At 32.8% G+C, this 23,033-nt stretch overlaps 1 protein-coding gene and 1 non-coding gene across 3 annotated transcripts; one reads left to right on the top strand and one right to left on the bottom strand.

The window, feature by feature from the left end:
- Nucleotides 1-1,512: 1,512 nt before the first annotated feature.
- Nucleotides 1,513-12,769, top strand: LOC101260958 (TOM1-like protein 9). Of its 2 annotated transcripts, XM_004245221.5 has the most exons (10): nt 1,513-1,899; nt 4,448-4,526; nt 7,338-7,436; nt 7,533-7,649; nt 8,013-8,173; nt 9,192-9,273; nt 9,549-9,634; nt 10,508-10,696; nt 11,026-11,462; nt 11,822-12,769. In XM_004245221.5, exons 1-10 carry the CDS (start codon nt 1,799-1,801, stop codon nt 12,493-12,495), a joined length of 2,025 nt encoding a protein of 674 aa, XP_004245269.1. In that variant the 5' UTR covers nt 1,513-1,798; the 3' UTR covers nt 12,496-12,769. The 2 variants fall into 2 exon arrangements, with proteins under 2 accessions (XP_004245269.1, XP_025888127.1); XM_026032342.2 differs by lacking the exon at nt 4,448-4,526 and having other exon boundaries at nt 1,516-1,899.
- An 873-nt stretch (nt 12,770-13,642) lies between these two features.
- On the bottom strand, nt 13,643-13,715 carry TRNAE-CUC (transfer RNA glutamic acid (anticodon CUC)). Its single transcript has one exon. It is a non-coding gene; the product is annotated as a tRNA-Glu (tRNA).
- Nucleotides 13,716-23,033: the final 9,318 nt, after the last annotated feature.

Genomic DNA, 23,033 nt, shown 5'->3' on the forward strand with positions numbered 1-23,033 from the left:
GGAATGAACAGTTGCAACAATCATGTTCAATTTCTTTTGACAGTTTTAGATTGTGGAGTTTTGTAATCAAGGGCGAGAAGGAAGTTCATTGACAGACCGAAGACAAGCCAATTTGACCGTTCGACAGCTACCATTGGAGAGCTTTCAACTGGTTTTGTACCTATACTCCATTCCTAGCTGAAAGAACATATTCGATAATAGGGTCCAATATCCGATTTGAGGAGAGAGTGGTACCGTACTGGCTTGAAAGCGGCTTTCCTCACTCCCTGGCTGACTACAGGCATGAGACATATAAAATGAAACAAAGAAACTACTTTTTTTTTAATTACCTCATACTTTTGTCATGCTTACTTGTTTATTTTTGACTTAATAAGTTTATTAAAAAATAATAATTAACATAGTAAATTTGTCATTATACTTCTATTAATTAAGAAAATTTTAAAATCAATTTATTTATTAAAAGAGTTTTATGTTTTTCAAATTTTTTCTAAGAAAATTTTAAAATCAATTTATTTATTAAAAGAGTTTTATGTTTTTCAAATTTTTTCTCGATTTGTCAAAAATATCAAATAAACGAAATAAATAAAAAATTAAAATTGGACCAATAAAAAAAAATTGGAGGTAAAATAATACTATTGACTTTTTGTTGCGTTTCAAATTTGGAAGAGACAAAGAAAATAAATTATTTTTAATACAAACAACTCTAGATTTGCATAATGTATAAGTTTGATCGGTTGGAAAGGGGATGGAAAAAATAAATATAGGAATAATGTGGTTTTTTTAACCATCAATAAATTAGGCCAAAAATAGGTAGCCGCACAAGAAAAGATACTATAATAATTACAAATTACTTTTTCCGTACGGAATTATTTGTCATAATTTCTATTTTTAGAGTCAAACTATAAAAACTTTAACTAACATTTTAAGATATATTTTTTCATCATATTAATATACAAAAAGTTATAATTTATAGTATTTTCTATGTAGTTTTAGGATATTTATTTATTTTATTTAAAATATCAAATTAATGTGATTTAATTTACCTTTAAAAATTAATCAAATTAATTTTCGATAAACGCAATATGACAAACAATTCTGAACGGAGGGAGTATTTATTTTCGATTACTTACAATGATTTCCACATTAAATAAGGTAAAAAGTTATTACATATATTCTCTACTCATTTATTTTCTTCAAATTTAATACTAACATCTTTAAAAAAAAATGGAATCTTAAATCATTGCTTTAATAATTTTATAATCAAATTAATTCTATCTTAACTTTTTGATTTTAAATATAGGTTGAAATCAAAATTATTTTCCTTAAATGGAATAAAAGAAAAAAGAATCCAAATAAATTGAAATTGAGGCAGTACAAAATGTAAAAAATAATTTTATGATAGGGTTTCACACAAGTCATCCCTAGACTTCCTTTTGAGTCAAAAAAGGAATGCAATAAATAATTTTTAATATACATTTAATCTTTTAAAAATGGATTTAAAAAAAAAAAAAAGAAAGTCGAATTGAATTAAAATGGAGGACTAAAATATTCATATTTGTCAATGAAAAATTAAGTGAAGGAAGAAAAAGAAAAAGGTGCGATCGCAGATAAGAGAGAGAAAGAGCGCCGTGTGGTTCTACAAAACTGTTTGATTCATAAGTTCAGGGATTCTATTGCAAATTGAAAATCTCGCCGGCGAATCTTTCTTTTGATATCGCCGGGGAGTTGACCGGTGGTTTTGATCGGAAAAAAGCTGGAGATTTTCTGTCGGAGGTGAACAGAAGTAACTAATATAAGGATGGTGAATTCAATGGTGGAAAGAGCAACGAGCGATATGCTCATAGGTCCTGATTGGGCTATGAATCTCGAGATCTGCGATATTTGCAATCACGATCCCGCGTATGCTTCTCTTTCTTTGCTCTTTTTAATTTACGGTTTTGTGTATGTTAAACTTTTGCCTTTTTCTCTTTCACTTTTTGTTGGTTTAGGTGACTTGAGAGTGTTCCAATGATATAGACCGAGTTTAGAACTGGTTTTCGAAGTTAGATGTAGCACTTAAGTAGTTGCTTGTTGAGTTGTTGATGACTTACGAAGCTTTAGATGAATGTATAGGGTAGTGGCAACTGTGTTATTTACCAAAAAGGAAAAATTAATAGTATCTTTGTTGAGAATTTCATGAAAAAAGCTGTTAATTCGATGAGGTCATTGATTAGACTAAAACCTGTTTGGTTAGGAAGTCAGGGGAGTGCTAGTGGCATTATGCAAAACGGAAGTGAGTGATTCTGCTGCTAGTTCCTGTTAGATAGGGAATCATTTTTGCAATGCCTACCAGTGAGCTTTAGTGTCATGCTTGTTAATTGGATTAGTCTCTTTGGGTTGTCGAAGTCTAGTTTAGGTTTGCATTTCATTTTATGTGGGTAAGATATCCTTTCGAATTTTTAGCTGTTGTCATGATGAGCAAAATGACCTTTCTTAGTCCTGAGTTCATTTTACTTTGTATGTTATGCTATCTGATGCATTGTTTTTCTTAAGAACTCTGATGAGCTGCTCCTCCGAATATCAATGATAATTCTGGCGTCTATGGCTTTTCTTAGTCAATTGAGTTTGAAAATAGTGTTGTATAATCTGTTGCGCATATGTACTGTATTGCATCAAATTCATCCTCTCCTTGTGCCAAGGTTGTGTGCAAGGAGATATAGCTGATCCATAAACTGAAACGGTTGGCTTACCAGCCCATTGTATTCTTATTATTATTGACTTGTCTCAAAATCGACTCCTAGTATCCTAAAAGTTTAAGTCTTTTTTACTTATCAAACCCAAAAAAAGGAATCTTTTTACTATGTTTTCTGACAGTGTTGTCAAAGGTGGCGTTTGAGCCCTAAATGTAACAAACTCTAAGGTGGTGCGTCTGTGAAAATGCCATTGACGCATGCATCTTGGCAAAAGCATACGGCAAACCAATTAGTGTTTTCGAGAATGCTATATATTTTCGAAGTTACATGAGTTCTGACTTGTAAAAGATGGCACTGGATAATAAATGTAGCCAAAACTAAGCGTGGTATTAATCCTTAAGAAGTGCCAGAAATTAATAAGTCTCTGACCTTGCTGGTTTATGTACCTTTCTACGAGGAATTAATATGTGATTTTTCTCTTAGGATTTAAGACCAATTGCGTTTGGCAATCATCTCTATGTTTGCCCATATTGTCTTAGGCTCCCAACTTCACATCTTCATCAACCAGACGATTGGAATCACGACTGGATCAACATGTTGTTCCTGTGTGATTCCTTCCAATCGTGGAGATGTACAGAAATTGTCTCCACGTTTTCCCTTTTGCACATTATTCTTTTCTCTGATTTTCAGCTTTTTGCTCTAAACGTGGTCTTCCTCCACAATTTTTGATACATTTATTCCCTTTGTTTCCTTTTGAGTTTGTAGACCTGAGACCAACAAAATAAGTTAGTTATGCTGTTAGACCTTTACTTAGAGAGGCTACAATTCAAGTAATAGACGTCAGTTCCCAACTAATCAACTCCCTCAAGCTTAAACTTTTGTTTATTCTCAAACAAAGGAAAAATTAACATGAACGTTTTACACATTAAGTGCTCAAGTTTCTTATGATTATGGTTGGTATCAACAATTTACTTCGAATCACTCGCATTCTCAGCAAGTCCCTTTTTGTACCTTCCCTCAACTAGGTGGACTAACTTAATGAAGAGCATTGGTTTGATCTTAACTTCATCCATTTAACCGTGAGTGCACCTGAAAAACTTACCATCCCAAACAAAATAAAAAATCTTGATTGCATCTGACAGTGCAGCCTATTTAAATGATCTTAAGTATGTCTTTAGCTGTATCTGCGGTACACGTGTTCCATGTTTGGACACCATTTCTGGTTTCCAGGGAGTTTCATCATATGCACAGTTGATAATTTTATCACCCCAATTGAGGATATATTTTACGTCCATTAAATGGAAATCGGGGTATTGTGGATGAAGGAATTGAAGATGCTTTGAAAAAATGACTTTCTGTTTGTCAACTCAAGTTATGGTACTTAAACTTTCTGTTTTGTTGGTCAAGATAAGAACCCGTGAAAGGTATATTTTCTTAGTCTTCTGGTTAACTGACAGTGATGCAGTGTGATCTTTAGGCCTTCTGTAAATAATTTCTGTAATATTTCTCATATGTGGTTCTTCAGAGTATTATAATAATATATAACTTTCCCTTTCACTGGAAAGAAAAACATCAATAGAAATCCAATGAACTAGACTGAAATTGCATCATGTAGTATTGCTCACTAAAATTTCCTTTCTCCTCTTCTTTCCTTCTTTTTAAGTTTTCTCTCGTTTTAGTGGCTTGCCAATATGGATATGTGCTTTTACCTTTGGTGAAAGATTGTCTAAAGTTATTATTGATATTTATGTTCTTTTGGGTTTACGGTTTACCAGGCAAGCCAAAGATGTCGTGAAGGGAATAAAAAGACGTCTTGGTAGTAAGAATCCCAAAGTTCAACTTCTTGCTCTGACAGTAAGCTTCTTAAGCAGTCAAAACTGATGCCTTAATACTTCATTCATATGGACTGTTAACTCTTCAACTTTTGTGCTACTTTGTCTTTCTTTCTTTTATGTAGGCGATGTTTGAGTGTTAAATTTATGCTACCTCTTTAGTCAGTTATAGTAGACTAGGAATCCAGAAAACTCTTTTCGTCAACTCTTTCATGTTCATTATTTTCTCTCTCTCTTATTAACTACATATATGGTCATATATGCTATATGATCATTATTTAAGAAAAACCACATATACATTATCATGGAGTATCCTTGAGGTGGATTGGTGATATATGGCAATGTGCATCTCAAGCAATCTCTGATCAGGTCTTCGCGTGTAGCTTATTGTATAAAAGACAACAATTAGAGTGATGTCTAGTCTTTCTGGTGACACACAAGGGTGCATCCTATGCTTTCATAGTGCTAGGTGCTTTCTTAAATTTGTAGTTGATTAGATAATCTGTTTGAAAATATGGATGTTTAATAAATAGTTCTTACACCCAAAGATGTTCCCTAGTGGTCGATGAGGTGGAATAACCCTGAGGCCTCGGTTCAACTTCAGCGGAGGCAAAAATCACTAGATGAATTCTTCTTATCTGCCTAAGCCTTAGTGGACAAAGTTACTTAGGTAGCAAGTACCCCATGAAATTCGCTAGGTGTACATAAGTTGCCCCAGACAGTACCGTATTAGAAAAAGATGTACGGTTCTTGTAAAGAAATTACAAAAGGGTGTTAAATGACAATGCTCATCTACAATTTGAATGGATAAATATATTATTTACATTGTTGTACATTCTGCTTTAGAGTACTCTATCAGTGCTATGGCTTCGTCCTTGTCATTGGGAATTTTCTTGCTTTATTTGGTGGTTGTTACCCTATAGATGTACCTTGCCGAACTTGCAATGAACTTACACCAATTAAGAATGCTACAGTTGTCCCTCATAGGTTGTGTTAGGGTTTTCCACCTTCCAAAAAGGTTTATAATTATCCTGAGTTACTTCACCCGTTGCTTTAAGGTTTTGAGTTGAATGTTTAGATTCTTTCGCCTTGTAATAGAGTGAAACTTTGGTGAGCCCATTTCCACAATTGCTTCCTCTCTAGGCTTTTCCTTTTCTCAACTCAGCTCATGGAGCTTCTCAGGGTTTATACCTCTCTCAATTAAGTCCATCTATCCACTAACATTACTCCAGGTCCACTCATCACCTATTGAGCCTAATCTATCTCCCTCGAGGCCTGCTACTGTTGAACCTATTAAGCCTAATCTATCTCCCTTGATTCTAGGCTTGCTACTGTTGAATATCCTTTCGAAAAAGGGAGCAAAAATTCACGTGCAGAAGGTGTTGAAGCTGTACTTGTATCTCATTGATTGTGTAAAGGTTTCCAATATGATCTCGAGCTACTTGACTCATCTCCTTAAAGCTTTGGGTTGAATGACATGAGCCTGTTTGGATTGACTTATTTAGGTGCTTTTAAACCATAATGGCTTTTGAGTAGTTTTATAGTATTTGGCGAAAATAAAAAAGTGCTTATGAACACTTGTTTTTAAGCCAAAATAACCAAAAAAAAAAAAGTCAAAAGGCATAATTTATGGCTTTTGGCTTATAATCATAACCAAAACCCAGAAAGCCAAACAGGCTCTAAATTCTTTCGCCATAAAAAAGTTGAATTATAGTAAAAAATGTTCATCCCACCGGGATTGACTTCTTTACTGAACAAAATAGTTCTGAAACCAGTATATGAGAAATTGATTGGAGTTGGTTATTTTCTACAACTAAATGAAATTTTTTAAGTGAGCCAATATATAGTACTAGGAAAGGAAGTTTCAGCAATAAGAAATACTCCCTCCGTTTAAAAAAGAATGACCTCCTTTCCTTTTAATCTGTTTCAAAAAGAATGGCCTCTCTCTTTTTTTTTGATAACATTTTAGTTTCAGCTTTCCACGCGGCATGTTTAAGGCCACAAGATTAAAGTACAATTTTGTACATTTGACATAACTCTAATTTAGGACAACAAGATTCAAAAGTCTTCTTTATTTTCTAAAACTCCGTGTCAAGTCAAACTAGGCCACTCTTTTTGAAACGGAGGGAGTGATTGATTGATGAAGATAAGTCTGGGATCTTGGTTTCACTTGATGTTTGAAACAAAGGTCAAGTAACTTAATATTCCACATTTATATCATTCTCACTTTGATACGGATGCCCCTCTAAATCACATTCAACTATTACAAGTTTTTTAATTAAATGTACTCCTTGCTGTTATGCATCTTGTTGAACTCTTGTGATGCATTAAAATAAAGAAAACTTTACCATTTGGTTGGGTTTTAGAATTGTTCAGGACTCCTTTCAGTTATTTTTACTACCACCATTAGATTTATACACTTTTCCCCTTTCTGTTAAGATCTAGTGGGCAAGGAAATCATGATTTAGTAGATTCATATGGAAAATCTAGAAGTTCACTTCTCATCAGCTCCTAGAAGAGTTGGACAAAATATTGAATATTCATACAAAAACTGTATATCAAAGTAGGTATGTCTTGGAATTCAAAAAGATACATATTTTCACTCAATCAACTTGTGGCCTTTAAGAGTCTTCGGTTGCCTAAATTCCCCTCCATTAGCAGTGTGACCCTATGAGAAAGACTGAATTTTTTGATGTTATCTTTTAAGATTCTAAAAGTCATGAAGGATACTGATTGATTTACTGTTGCTTTAACATTTTTTTTATAACTTTGAACTCCAGCCTATCAAATTAATAAGTTGATTGGACATTATAATTGAGTTTCCATTTTTCAGCTGTTGGAAACAATTGTCAAGAATTGTGGGGATATTGTCCATATGCATGTTGCTGAGAAAGATCTTCTTCATGAGATGGTGAAAATTGTAAAAAAGAAGGTGACCTCTTGCTGACTCTTAAACTCCCTTATGTCTTCTTTGAACCTTTTTCTTTCTTCACAAGTTAAGGCATCTTTATGTACTGTTCTGTAACAGCAACCTGACTTGCATGTCAAGGAAAAAGTACTAATTTTGATAGACACGTGGCAAGAAGCATTTGGAGGACCAAGGGCAAGATATCCACAATTTTATGGTGCATACCAGGAGTTGCTTGTAAGTCTTTCTGCTGGTTTTAGTTTGTGTATCTGCATGTGATAGTTATTCGTGTCTTAAGTATTCAAAACAATTAAGTAAAGAAACTGGGTCTATTGGTGATAGTTCATTTTTCTAACCTATCATCCAAAATCAGCTACTAATTAGTATAGGGTCCAATTGCAACATAGCACTTGTTGGATGAATGCATATCATCAAGCAGTTCAATGGTTGCTAATGTTCCAATTAAGACGCTTATTGAACCAGACTTCTAGCTTCCACCACACGTATTTTGTTCATTCATAGTTTTCATGTCATGTCATTCCTTTAGCATTTTGTTGCTTCTCAAAAATGGAGTTTTAAACATACTGCTTGACGTTCCAGCGCATTGGAGCTGTTTTCCCTCAGAGAGCTGAGAAAGCAGCCCCCGTGTTCACACCCCCCCAAACACATCCGCTGACTTCATACCCACAGAATCTGCGGAATCCTGAATCCGGTCAGGAAGCAGCTGAGTCTTCTGCAGAGGCTGAATATCCGGCCTTGAGGTGAGTCTTACATTTCTAACTCTTGAAAGAATTTAGACTTTTAAGTCATTTACTGTGATTTCTCTCTCTTTTTTCTTGTCCTGTTGTGGAACTGTCAGCAGGTGCAGTTGGTATAATTGATGTGCAAAAGCAAAAATGGAGAGCCAGTCTAGGAGAACTTCTCCTAGCACAACTTTTTTGATGACTAATTTCTTAGAGCATGCCTTGACATATTTGATGGTTGAGCTCAATGCCTCAACCAAATGTAAATTTAGGCAGGTGATACAATACGCATGTTTAAAGTCAACGGAAAACCATCATTTTGATGACAGTGAAGAATCGAAGAGAACTTGGGATTAATATCCTCCATCAGCAATGATACTCTCTTATTGGCATTGCCCAAAATGTAACGGGTGAATAACCTTAGGACTGGTTGCTGGTGTTTTTTTTTTTCCTTTTTGTGCAATATCTATTTGAACTTCCATGGATCTTGATCCAAGTTCATTGAGTCTATCCAAATATCTGGTAGAATTGAAAAGTGGTAGGATCATAGCAGGCACACTGTAGGATCAGTAATGGATTTTTAGGATCAGTAGTCTCCTCTTACTTCGCCAATTATACTAGTTTTCTTCATTTTGATGTATTTTATGAGTTGTGACATCTAGATGTTAGGTCACGCAATCCAAGATTAATCTGCTCAGCTGTAAATAGAAATAATAATGTATATATGAAAATTCATTCTCACGTCTTCTTTTTATTTCAGCACTTATCTTTGATATGTTATATGTCTATGATTGGTGTTGATATCTCTCTTCTGAGATGCATTATCATATCTAGACTTGATGTTACTTGTTTTGACTAATTTGAACTCATATATGTTGTCCTTTTAGTGTTAATATATTGTAATTGTTATAACCTGAAATAAGATGAATGATTTGCAGCTGCTGGTGAATGTCATTTAATACCTGTACCGCTTAACTATCGGCTGTTAGGCTTGCTGTGGTAGTTAATTCTCATTTTATTCTTTTTATGTTGCTAGCTTGACAGAGATCCAGAATGCACGTGGTATCATGGATGTCCTTGCTGAAATGTTGAGTGCATTAGATCCTGAAAACAAAGAGGTAGAGTCTTGCTTATAGAATCTGTTGAGGGCATTTTTCAACATTAAGATATTCTTACTTTAATGCAAACTGGGCAGGCTAAAAGTTTTGCGGTGTATTGTTGTCAGCTCACGTAGTTGCTTCTTAGATACATATTTACCCTAAGTAGAACATTATTTGGTGTTGAAATTTCCTAAATTTAATTCAGTTCTTTTGTGTCGAAATCTTTATATGTTATTTTGCTGAGTTAATTCTCGTTGTTCACTGCGATAATATATTTGCTTGTTGGTTTGCAGGGGCTGAAACAAGAGGTGATTGTTGATTTGGTGGAACAATGTCGTACCTACAAGCAAAGGGTAGTACACCTTGTAAACTCGACTACGTAAGGCCTTGTTTTACTCAGACTACTTCTCATTAAGTGCTATTCCTGTAAAATCTTGACAGGTTTATCAAAATTTATTTTTTGGGGTACTATATTCATATAGATGAAGTGGAACTGATGAGGAAATTAGGGGCCCATTTGGATAGTTCTGATTGAAACCTGGAAGGTTTTTATTATTGTTTCGGTAAATGAGATGGATATTCTCATTAACATACACTAGTGCATGTCACATAATTCTATTTAGAGAGGAACGCGTGTGCTCTGTTGACCTGGACGCTTCAAGTAGTCAAAGTTTGTTGGGAGTGTTACTTGCTTTAGATGGTCTGGAATAGTTTTAATTTTTAGCAGTAAGACTTAAGGTTTTGAATTGGTTAATAGAGCCTTGCCCACCGTCTGCATTTGCAGTTTGGGATGCTTTGTCAGGAAACTGAGAGCAGGAGGGGGGAATGCTTGCTATTTTTATCTTCTGAATTTATTGATTAGTGTCTTTTAGATTCCTTTTTATTTATTATGGGTTCCATAGCTACATAATTTTTTTTTATAGTGGACGAGGGTAAGTTAATTAGTTGAAACTTGAAGCTTTTAATTTGTGTCTTGTTTATAAGTCAATTGTCGGGGAGAGAAGTAAAGGCTAATCATTTTTAATTGCATCGGCTGTCCTTATTTTTGCAGTAGAAGTTCTAGTGATTCAGTAAGGACAACAATATCTTATCAAGCAATACAAATATGCTGGACTGGCCATGATATTGGAACTTAAATCGAATTTCTTATTCTTAGTCCGAGTCTTTGCGATATTTTCTATCTGCTCTGCCATATTTATTATGCATCATTTGGTTGTGATTCCTGTGGGATCCTTACATTTACCTCATACAGGGATGAATCACTGCTCTGCCAAGGGCTAGCGCTGAATGATGAGTTGCAGCGTGTATTGGCCAAGCATGAATCTATTGCCTCCGGAACTCCTGTTCAAGTAGAAAAAACAAATTCTGAACCACCTCAACCTCTTGTAAATGTTGATGCTCCACTTATTGATACCGGGGACCACAAACAATCAGACCGAGGGTGAATAACTATTATCTGTGTCATTCTCTTATTTGCCCCCCCCCCCCCCCCCCCCCCAATTCTTGGTTTCTTTTTAAAATTATTATCAACTATATTAGGATGTTATGAAGGTTCAAAAGTCCTCTGGTACTGCAAGATTGATAGAAATATCTTTGTGATGCAGAATTTCCCTAGTCAGTGCTAGATGATTGTAATTTAAATAAGCTATCCCTGCCCCTTCCCTCAAAGAAAAGGGGAAATATGTTAGAAATCCTGGATACTCTGGTTCATTTTTGAGTCGTCAATGTCACACTGTCTTTTTCATATAAATCACTTGGTGTTCTTTCCAGATCTACATCAAATGCTAGCCTAGGGACACAGTTGCTTCTTCCTGCTCCTGCTTCGGCTAACATTCCATCAACAACAACAAAAGTTGACCCGAAAATTGATCTTCTGAGTGGAGATGACTTCAGCTCACCTACAACTGAGAATGTCCTGGCCCTTGTTCCTGTTGGTGGAGAACCTCAGCCTGCAAGTCCTGTTTCACAGCAGAATGCCCTTGCTCTTGTTGACATGTTTTCATCACCCAGCAACTCACAATCTCCATATTCAGCAGGGCAGACACATGCTTCGTCCCCTCAATTTCGACAACAGAGTTTCACTCCTACCCAGTCAGCTTTGTACCCAAATGGAAGTGTCCCCGGAACTACATATACACAAGGCTCTAACACGGCCTGGAACGAACAGATATCACAGCAACAGCAGCAGTCACCTTCTCCAGTTTATGGTGCGTTTCTTTGTCATTCTGCATGCATTCTGTTTTATATCAACAACAACTACAAAAAATCTGCACGCATTCTGTTTTGCTTAAAAGTTCTATAGAAATGTGTAGTCTGTTCGCTGTAGGTCGAAATTGTCCTCATTATTATTCTCTATTACCCCAAAAGACCGGGCAACCATTATAGATATGTTGGTGAAGAGTTAAATAGGGATATGCTGAAGTATAGCGTGTGTTTGAAGTTGGTATGCCTCACGTGTAAAACCAAATTTCTGTACAGGTCTTATGTATTGCCTGAATTTTACGACCTCTTGCTCATTGAGTTTCTGAATTATTACTCACATAGTTGTTGTCTAATTTCTGATTAGGTGGTCAAAGCAGTTCGTTTCCACCACCTCCATGGGAAGCTGAGGCAGCAGATAACAGCCAAACAATGGGGAATCCTCATGCTCAACCGATGCAAAATAATCAGTTGTTGCCAGGTAGTCCACATGCCCTACCAATGCACAACAATCAGATAATGTCTGGTAGTCCAAATGCTTTATCAATGCAAAATAGCCAGCTGATGGCAACTAACAACCAGCAATTGGCTGGTGGTTCACATGTCCATGGTATGTATGCACAACCGATCACTGGTGGACAGCCTGCAATGATGAATCAGGCTATGCAAAACAATCAGATGGTAGGCTTGCTTCCTCAACCAATCCAAGGTGGACAATCAATGGGTATGTTTCCACAACAAATGCCACCTGGGCACATGGCTTATATGTATGCCCAACAACAAATGTATGGAAACCAGATGGCTGGCTATGGCTATGGCTATGCTCAACCACAGAACACACAATTTCTTAATCAGAGAATGTCTGGGCTCTCTGTGAGGGATGACGGTGTCCTAAATAATTCGTCCTATCCAGTTTCAACTCCTTCATACATACCATCTGGAAAGCCCTCAAAGCCAGAGGATAAACTATTTGGTGATCTTGTTGACATTTCAAAGTTCAAATCACCCAAAACAACTCCTGGCAGAGCTGGGAGCATGTGACAGTGACTGGTTTCTGCACCTTCCTTTTTTTCTTCAATATATTTCGACATCTATTTAGTAATCAAGCTTGCGTTTGTTCTGATTTTTCGCTCAACAGTTAATTTTCACACATTGTTCCTTTTAGTCCATATGCATTTAATGGTTCTTTGTGAGTTTGTGTACATTTCTTGTAGAGAGTAAAACCCCAAGATCACAAAGAAAGTTGAGGAGCTTCCTTTTTTTGCCAGCTTGAATATGTATAGAATGTCTTCATTTGTGCAGCTTGGTGCTGTTATAACTTGTCATGCAGTTATTTGTGCTTTTACCTGGAAGCGTTTACAAGCGATATGAACTCCTGTACTGGTAAGAGCTTTATGGCTCACTAGGGAAATATTACATCAATGCCTCACCTGAAAGAATTGTAATAGTTATATAATCCATTGTTTGCTGAGCTACAAGGGATATGTTAAGTTTTGCAGTGTCTTCACTGTTTTATGTTTTGGTTTTTGTTTCTGTGTACTTCAAATGGAATATGAAGATATTATACTGCAGTGTGTAAACTGGTTGGTCGACTCTTCATTCTTGTGAAGTGAGATATCAGCAAGTGGTTCTATGATTTTATCACCCATTCATACTGCCCTTGAGGTGTATTAAGACATCTTAAGGGTGTGTATCTTCTGGGTTGTGGGACTTGAATAACTAATTTGTGGAAAACTTGCCCAGGATGAAGATGATGACGCTTCACAGGTGCAAAGATGTTCCCTGATTTTTACCATGTAGGCGTATATTTTCTTCTCCCAGTTGACTATTGATCAATAATTCGACATTCTACTTTTATGAGTCGAGTTCCTCTTTCATGTATCTAATTAATTTCCTTGAAAGATAAGAATATATCAAATAGGCTTCTATACATATTTTAATGTTAATATTGATATTATTGCTGTTATCTATAAAACTGAATAATGTATAGAAACCGTTAACTTTACCAACAAAAGCATTGAACATTTTATATTAACCTGTCTATTGCCAATTGATTTACCAAGTAACTGGTCTGTGCAAACTGATTAGACCAATTACTAGTCCGTGCAAAATGAACGCATAATTTTTTTTTTAAGAAAACGATTACCAAGAATCTCATAAGGTAATGAGACAGATAAATTAAAAATAATTCCGTTGCTGGGACTTGAACCCGGGTCTCTCGGGTGAGAGCCGAGTATCCTAACCAACTAGACTACAACGGATGATACATTATCAATTTGTCACTTTCTTTTAAAACTAGTTAAAGAGTGCCCGTGATTTAAGTACAGACACGCAAATAATAAAGAGATGATTAAACTTAATATTAACATATTTATGTTTCATAGTATGTTACGTTTACACAGAGAGCTTGCTAGAAAGGCTAAAATATACTAGCCATTTTTAACTTTTCTGCTAAGCCCAAGGCTGTAGAAAGCAGTACACAAGCTTCTTGTTCGAAGGTCCGCCCGTAGTTCAACTACCTAAGAAGCGGAAGGAGTCGATCTGTAATAAAACAACAATAACAATGTAATTGTTACGATAAGTAGCCATCTGATACAATATCACGATATGGTATCGTGAGATGGAGTCATATAGAAATACGGTATTATGATTTGAGTTATTTTAATATAAAATTTGATCCACAAGTTTATATTTTGTTAAAATAACCTCAAATTTATACCTACTAACCATTTATTTCACATATAAATTAAATTTATAATCACATCATTATATTTTAAAATTTATTATTCTGACCAACATAATAAAATTTATTATTCTAACCAACATATACTCACTTTAACTCACGCTTCATGATTGTGGAGTAATAAAATCTTAAAGAGCTCGTAAAAGGTGTTCCATTTTTATTTAAATATATTGATGAAACACGTATTTAAGTGGAGAACAAATAACTTTGTAATAATTTATTATACAATTTTATAATTTTTTATTTATTTAATAAGATTTAATAAATAATTGAAATTATTTTATTAGTTTTAAAACTTATGAGGTTTATATGTTTAGAGGGAAGAAACTGAAGGAGAAATTTATTTTGATTTATTCATAAAATTATATTCAAATAATCATCTTAAAATGTAATGTATTAATATTTAATTTTTTTTATTTACTTTACATTTTAAGAAATAGCATACGTAATAAACATGTTGCACGTTCGATCAACCTATACATATTTCGTTGTAGTATCACAACATTATAAACCACTGATGCTCCTACCGTTATCTATTTATATATTTAATTTAATGTTATATATTATCTATTCAAAAGTAACAAATTATTATATATAAAAAATATTAGTAGAGTTTAATTTTTACATGATGATTATGAATATAATTTAAAAATTCAATCCAAACAAACTGAAAAATCATTCCATAAATGTAAGTATAAAATAATAGTGTATAAAACATTACATAAAATAAAGAGTTTATATTGTATAAATACGAAGAACAGGAATTTCAAGAATTTGATTGAGTTATTTAAGAATAATAATTTTGTGGTTCTTATTTGTTATTTTTATATAACAAATTCTTTATTTTATTTTATAGACTTTGTAACGAGATATTAATATTAAAACATTGAATAAATAAAAAAATATTTCTTTTTTTTTTTGCAACAAATCAATTGTAGGATTTTAGAAATTTAGGTTATGAACTTTATAAACTTTAAATTATTGTAAAGTTTTAGAGCTTTAGATTGTGAACTTTACAAATTTTGAATTATTGATGTGTCAATTTGAAGTTAGAGGTTAGTAGTTGATGTGTTTTTGTACCGACCTGTTTAGTCGTTTTGAGCAGCAGATTTTATTTCTGGAAAAACAGGCTGAGATGACGGAACCCACGACGGACCGTCATGGACACGACGGACCGTCGAGGGTCTCGTTTTAAAACACTTAGAAATTCTGAAAATTGGGTACTGAGAATCGACTCTCTGAACTCTGTGACGGACCTGTAGGACGGACCGTCACAGGAACGACGAACCGTCATGATCCGCCGTTTCAAAACACTTCAACTCTTGAGAATTTGGTACAGGGAACGATTCTCTGAACGTCGTGACGGAAGTGCAGGACGGACCGTTGTAGGTACGACGGGCCGTCACAGACTCCTTGAGGAAATCGAGTCTCTGACGAACCTGCATGACGGACCGTGGCAGGCGCGACGGGCCGTCACAGACTGCGTAATCCCAGTCTGGGTCGGATTTCTTTATACGTTTTAAGGGGCGTTTTTGACTATTCCTGCTTTAATTATAAAGTTAGTGGGTTAATGTTAATAAGTCTAATTACTTGGGGGTTAAAAGAGGTAACCTTAAGTTAATTAGTGGGCTATTATTGCCATCTTTTATTCTTAATTATATACTAATTAGGGTAAAAGAAAGAGGGTTTGAATAAAGAAAATAGAAAGAACAAGAGAAAGAGAGAGAAAGTTGAACGAGAAAGAGGAGAAACGAAGAAGGCACAAAGCTTTGGGAATTTGCTTGCTTGATCACTAATCTTCGGTGGAAGTAGGTTATGGTTTCTCTTACGATATTCGTAGTAAAACTCTTAATAGCGAATGATATGTATTGATAATATTGTAAACCTTGCTATGTGCTTAATTGTATGCTTGCATGAATGTAATTACATAATTGTGATTATATAAGCATGATGAAGTTATTGAATCCCAAATCTTGCAAAATCCTAATCTCTTTGTTAATAATGAGGCCTTAGTATAAAAGAAGGCGTGATGAACTAAAATAATGGGATTGATGATGCCTTGGTAAGAAAGAAGGCTTGATGAATTGATAGAAGGAGATTAGGGGATCGGGTGTCACGAACCGACACGTAGATTTAGGGGATCGGGTGTCACGAACCGACACGTAGTATTAGGGGATCGAGTGTCACGAACCGACACGTAGAATTAGGGGATCGGGTGTCACGAACAGACACGTAGAATTAGGGGATCGGGTGTCATGAACCGACACGTAGAATTAGGGGATCGGGTGTCATGAACCGACACGTAGAATTAGGGGATCGGGTGTCACGAACCGACACGTAGTATTAGGGGATCGGGTGTCACGAACCGACACGTAGATTTAGGGGATCGGAGTGTCACGTACCGACACAAGAGGATTAATGAATATGAGAGAGCGGAGTGTCACGTACCGACACAAGAGAAATAAAGATAATGAATCTTGAAAGATGTTAATATACTCAATCTAATGAACATGATTCCCAAATGAGTATGGTATTGAGGCTTGAGTCCTCATGTGTGAACTTGACGGTAATTGTTAATGATATAGTACTTGTTGTTGCTACATGTTGAGTATCATAGTTGATTTTATGATATTACTTGGTATATATTGATTTCTATTTTGAGTTGGCCGATGATATCTACTCAGTACCCGTGTTTTGTATTGACCCCTACTTTTATGTTTTCTTCTTGTTTATTTGTGGAGTGCAGCAAACGTGCCGTCATCTTCGACTCAACAGTAACTCTAGCCAGTCTTCATTACTCCGGATATCAGGGTGAGCTAATGCTTCTAGCTTGGACTGGATCTTCTTCCTCATGTCTTGATGCCTTGAAGTTCCGGCATGGACTAGCTTTTACTTGTTTTAGCTTTCAGAATACTCTTAGTTTAGTAATTTGATCATAGATGTTCTTGTGATGATGACTTCCAGATTTTGGGGATAATAATAGTTATTTATTTTATTAATGAGTTTAAGTCTTCCGCATTACTTTATGTTGATATTACATTGAAATGTTAAAGTTTAGATTGGTTGGTTCGCTCACATAGGAGGGTAAGTGTGGGTGCCAGTCGCGGCCCGGTTTTGGATCGTGACAGTTTTTGAGTATAAGATGGATGTTTGAATGTCATGAATATATTGAGTTTTTTTTATTTTGAATTAGTAATTAAAGTGTTTTGAGTATAAGTAAATTGTGTAAATATTTTTGAGTTGGAAATTGATGAAGTACTTTTGAAATTAGAGAAGTTAGATATGAACTTGCATAAATTTACAATTAATTATAATTTGAATTCATTATTACATAAACTTAATTAGGATTAGGAATATGAAATTGAAATCTTAGTGACCTTAATTAATTAAAACTCAATATTGAACTTTATTCGAAGTTGAATATAATTTGAACTTGATTAAAACTTTAAAGTACTTAAAATATTATTAACCTTAATTAATTTAAATTTAATGAGAAATTTATTGAACTTAATTAATTTATAATAACTTGAACTTAATTAAAAATGTAAACTTGAAATTTTGTTGACCTTAACTAATTTGAATTTAATTTTGAACATAACTAGAACTTTAACTTAATTTGAGGTGTAGGATGATTTGGTTGCACCCCTTAACTTTCATCACTTTAGTTTTTTAATATTTTTTTAGAAATGAATTTTGAAAGACTTTATAACAAGTCTTTAAATTGTAAGTCACGTAATTTTAAGGTTTGAACATGTTTGTTAGTTTATATTTTGTGTACCTTATTTCTTGTATGATTTACATGAATGAGCTAAATTAAATGGAATTGAATTTGCAGTTGGGCAGAAGAAACAGTCAAAATTTTTGTTGTAAAAAAATGCAGAAAAAGCAACGGACAGGATGATTTTGTCTATCGCTTTTCTATATTATTTTTTTAAGTTGTTCAACACTTAATTATCACACATTGTTCCTTTTAGTCCATATGCATTTGATGATCATCTTGATGTCTGAGCTAGGACAAGACCTCAATGACTATTTTGAAATTTGACCTTGAAATATGATTGATGTTTTCGCCTATTTTTTTAGAATTATTTGATGGGGGTGGCCTAGATGGGGATTGGGGGTAGGGGATACGTAAAAAATGATTTTTTTTTATAAAAGTCGAAACATTTTCCATTTTTTTTTATTGATAAAAAAATATAACAATTGACGGGGCGGATTGGGTGGGTGCAATAGCGACAATAGATGGCGTAAAAATGAATTACTTTTTTTAAAAAATTAAAATATTTTTCAAAAGTACTTTTTTTAGAAAAAAATTAACTGGTATCAAAATTCCCACGTTAAATACATTTGTTCGATTTTAATAACTACTAAAATTCTTTAGGTTAATTATTTTTTTATTCAAATTTGATAGCTACTAAAAATTCCACGGTAAACAATATTGTTCGATTATGGTAACGATTTTTAGTTAATATATCTATACACGTTTAAGTTAGGCAATATTGAAATGAAATCGAGTGTTAAACAATCAAACTTCGATACCTAAATTCATTCATTCAAAGGCTTTTCCATTCCCCTGATCCGTCTCTTTTGTCGGAGTTTTTGGGGTATTGCTTGCAAAGACACTTACACAAACTAGCTGAAAGCCGTATCTAAGAAAGTGACTACTAGCTCAAGTGCTGGTGAAAACCTCGCTTTTCACTTTCTTAAAGACAAGCTTCAGCATATTGGCGATCCACGCCATGCTTTTAAGCGAAATCTTCTTGAGGGGAGTCTTCGTTTTTTTTTATACAGGATTTGGATCAACAGGGTAAAGATTCCAGTGTTTATCAAGATTTTTTGAATTATTTTCTCAATTCTGATTGATTGCCTTTTTCGATTCCATGCTTTCCGTCCTTTCTTTTTCTTTTTTAAAGAAAAATTAATTAATTATAATAATTAATAGATGTTGTTTTTACTCGTGCTGGCACGTAAATATTTTTACTTCTCCTACTATATAGAGAGATTTTCTTATTGGTTAAATTGAAAATCAAACCACTAAGGATCAAATCGATAAACCGAAAATCGATAAAAAATCTCTTATTGATTTAACATATATAAAAATAAAAAATTGATAAACCAAACTAATAATACATAAAACCGAATCGAACTGACCGATACACATTCCTAATAAACTTTTACAATACATCAAACCTAATTAATGTGTATTTGATTAGTGATTAATTTATAAATCAGTCATTAGATCACCTAATTAATGTTTATATATACTTTATAGAATATTGAAATTTAATTAGTGACTAATTTATAATTAGTTATTAAATTAGAGACTATTTAAATGGAATTAATACAAATGTAGCTTTTTTTTATTTTTGTGGCCTCTATGTTATTTTCTTAGTCAAAGTCATGTTCATACTATATGCATGTCAAAAAAATAAGGTCAACTTTCACATATAGCAAACAAAAAATTTATATTTGTATGCTATAGCAAAGTTTACATAATTGCGCTCCATAGCAAACATAAAACTATATAATTCGCTATACATATACAATTGTATAATTCGCTGGCCTAAATTGTATAATTCGCTGGTCTAAATTGTATAATTCGTTGCAATTGTATAATTTGCTTTGCATACAGTTGAATCGAATTAAAATGTATGTATATTGCATAATTATAAGTGTATAGCAAGAAGATATATGTTTTTCTTGCTTTATACAAAAACAGAAACACAATATATACACTTCTGTTGTATAAAGCTAGAGAAAATTATATTTCTCTGTAATTGTATAATTCGTAATTGTATAATTCGTTGGCCTTTTTCTTTGCAATATTTGAAGTAAAATATTTATAAATTGTATAATTAAGTGTATAACACGAAGATATACATTTTTGCATGTGTATATACAATTTTCTCTCACTTTATACAAAACAGAAACAGAATTATACACTTCTGTGTATAAAGCGAGAGAGGCGAGCGAGAATGGAGAGTGGCGAGCGAGATTTTTGGGAGAGAGACGCTGACAAATTTTAGCTAATGTGTGCTATGGAGCACAATTAAATCAAACCCTAGCTATTCCATTTAATTTATGTTATTAGTTTGTTATTATATACAATTTTCCCATTTAAATATATGTCAACAATTTCATCTATTTTTGTAATTTTACTCCCCGGCACACCCCAAATCAGAGTAAAAGTTTACAATACATAAAACCTAATTAATGTGTATTTGATTAGTGATTAATTTATGAATCAGTCATTAGATCACCTAATTAATGCCTATATCTACTTATTTGTCCTAAAAACGTAAATATTTTGTAGCTAAAATATCGTATCGTCACTAAAAATGTATTTAATACTTATAAATTTATAATTTGTAATTAAATATAATTTTCATTAGGTACGTTGTTTGTTGTCTTCAAAGTCATGCATAATTTGCAATAATTCAAAGTCATGCATAATATGTAACATTTTATTGCTCATCAAATGGGATTAGTTATTAGTCATGTTCATACTATATGCATGTCAAAAAAATAAAAAAAAATATCTATGTCAAAAATTGTATCCATTTTTGTGATTTTAACCCCTCCTTTTTATCAAGCTGATTATAAAATGACATCCTAAATATTTCTAAAAATTATCTTTCAAACAAAAAATTAAAATTCATTCTTAGCAAAATTCATCTTTTTAATATCATCATTACTATCATGTCAGACTTTCTAAAAATTATCGTTCAAACAAAAAATTAAAATTCATTCTTAGCAAAATTCATCTTTTTAATATCATCATTATTATCATGTCAGACTTTATTACTATCATGTCAGACTTTTTTTGATGATGATTCTAATTCTAAATCTGATAATTTTTTAGGTGATGATTCTGATCCCGATGGAAAAGAAAAAGACTATTGTACTACATCATCTAGTTCTAACTCAGAAGAAACGGATGATGATTTGAATGATGACGATGTCTCTCCTATTAATAATATTGACGAAGTTGCCGAAGAAGGAGAATACGAAGATGGAGAAAAAATTGAATAGGAAGAGGAGGAAGAGAACGAGGAAGATGAAACTAAGGAAGAAGAAGATGGTTATGATGCTGATGAGAATGATGAGACCGACGATGAGGACGAAAAAGATGGATAATTTATCTAGTATTTTATTTAATGATTCATATCCTTCTTAGTTTTATCTTTCAGTGCGTTTTATCCTTTTCTCTTCTAGTTTATTTTATTTCCTCTTTTTATTTTAGAGTTGTGATAAATTTATTAAATAAACTTACTTTTGTCTTCTTTTACTTTGATTCATTTATTTCTATTTATTTTGTTTTAGAGTTCTTGATAAATTTAATACATTTATATAAGCGATAAATGCGATACGACTTATGTTGAACACATGTCAAATATTAAGATTTAATTTTCATACAAATAATCTAGTGTAATTATTTTACATGATGATTATGAATATAATTTAATAATTCAATTCAAATAAACTAAAAAATCATTCTATAAATGAAAGTATAAACAAATAGTGTATAAAACATAACATAAAACAAAGAGTTTGTCGTATGAAAATGAAGAATAGGAATTTCAAGAATTTTATTGTGAAATTTTTATAGTAAAGAATAATAATTTCGTGGTTTTATTTGTTATTTTTATATATTAAATTCTTTATTTTATTTTATAGACTTTATAACGAGATATTAATATTAACAAATTGAATAAATAAATAAAAATATTTCTTTTTAAATTATTGTAGGATTTTAGAAGTTTAGGTTATAAACTTTGGAAATTTTGAATTATTGTAAAGTCTTAAAACTTTAGATTGTGAACTTTTACAAATTTTGAATTATTGAAGTTTCAATTAGAAGTTAGAGGTGAGTAGTTGGTGTGTTTTTTAGTATAAGACGGATGTTTGAATGTCATGAATATAATGCATTATTATTTTTTAATTAGTAATTAAAGGCTTGAGTATAAGTGAATTGTGTTAATATTATTGAATTGGGTATTGATGAAGTGCTTATGAAATTAGAGGAGTTAGATATGAACTTGCATAACAATTTAGAATCTATAATTAATTATAACTTTGATTTATTATAACTTAAACTTAATTAGAAATATGAAAGTGACCTTAATTAATTAAAATTTAATTTGAACTTTATTAGAACTTGAATTTAATTTGGACTTAATTAAAACTTTAAAATTCTTGAAATATTATTAACCTTAATTAATTTAATTTAATTAGAAAGTTTATTGAACTTATTTAATTTATAATATATAACTTAAATTTAATTAGGAATATAAACTTGAAATTTTGTTGACCTTAACTACTTCGAATTTAATTTTGAACTTTATTAGAACTTAATTTGAGTTGTAGGATAATTTCATTGCACCCCTTAACTTGCATCACTTTAGCACTTTAGTTTATAGGATGATTTCATTGCACCCCTTAACTTGCATCACTTTAGTCTATAAACTTTTTTGAATTTAGAAATGCATTTTGAAAGATTTTATGATAAATCTTTAAATTATAATTCTTGTATTTTTAAAGGTTTGAATAGATTTGTTAGTTTATATTTTGTATAGCATATTTTTTGTATGATTTACTTAAATGTGCCAAATTAAATTGACTTGAATTTATAGTTGGACAGAAGAAACTACCAAAATTTTTGCTATAAAAGAATGCAGATAGAGCGACGGACACCGTGACTCAATTTATCGCTATTCTACATTAAGTTTTTAAAAAAAAATCCAGAAAAATGACAAAAGTAAATCTTTTGTCCGTCGCTTTATTGGTTGGTTTAATACTTAATTATCACACATTGTTCCTTTTAGTCCATATGCAT

This window comes from Solanum lycopersicum, chromosome 8 (assembly GCF_036512215.1).
Source record: "Solanum lycopersicum chromosome 8, SLM_r2.1".
NCBI lineage: Eukaryota > Viridiplantae > Streptophyta > Magnoliopsida > Solanales > Solanaceae > Solanum > Solanum lycopersicum.

Bases quoted from the DNA above. Each gene is read 5' to 3' on its own strand.
- LOC101260958 (XM_004245221.5), top strand. From the start codon at position 1,799: ATGGTGAATTCAATGGTGGAAAGAGCAACGAGCGATATGCTCATAGGT. The intron at 4,527-7,337 runs GTAAGCTTCTTA...TCCATTTTTCAG, and splicing joins TTCAACTTCTTGCTCTGACA to CTGTTGGAAACAATTGTCAA. The intron at 8,174-9,191 runs GTGAGTCTTACA...TTATGTTGCTAG, and splicing joins GCTGAATATCCGGCCTTGAG to CTTGACAGAGATCCAGAATG.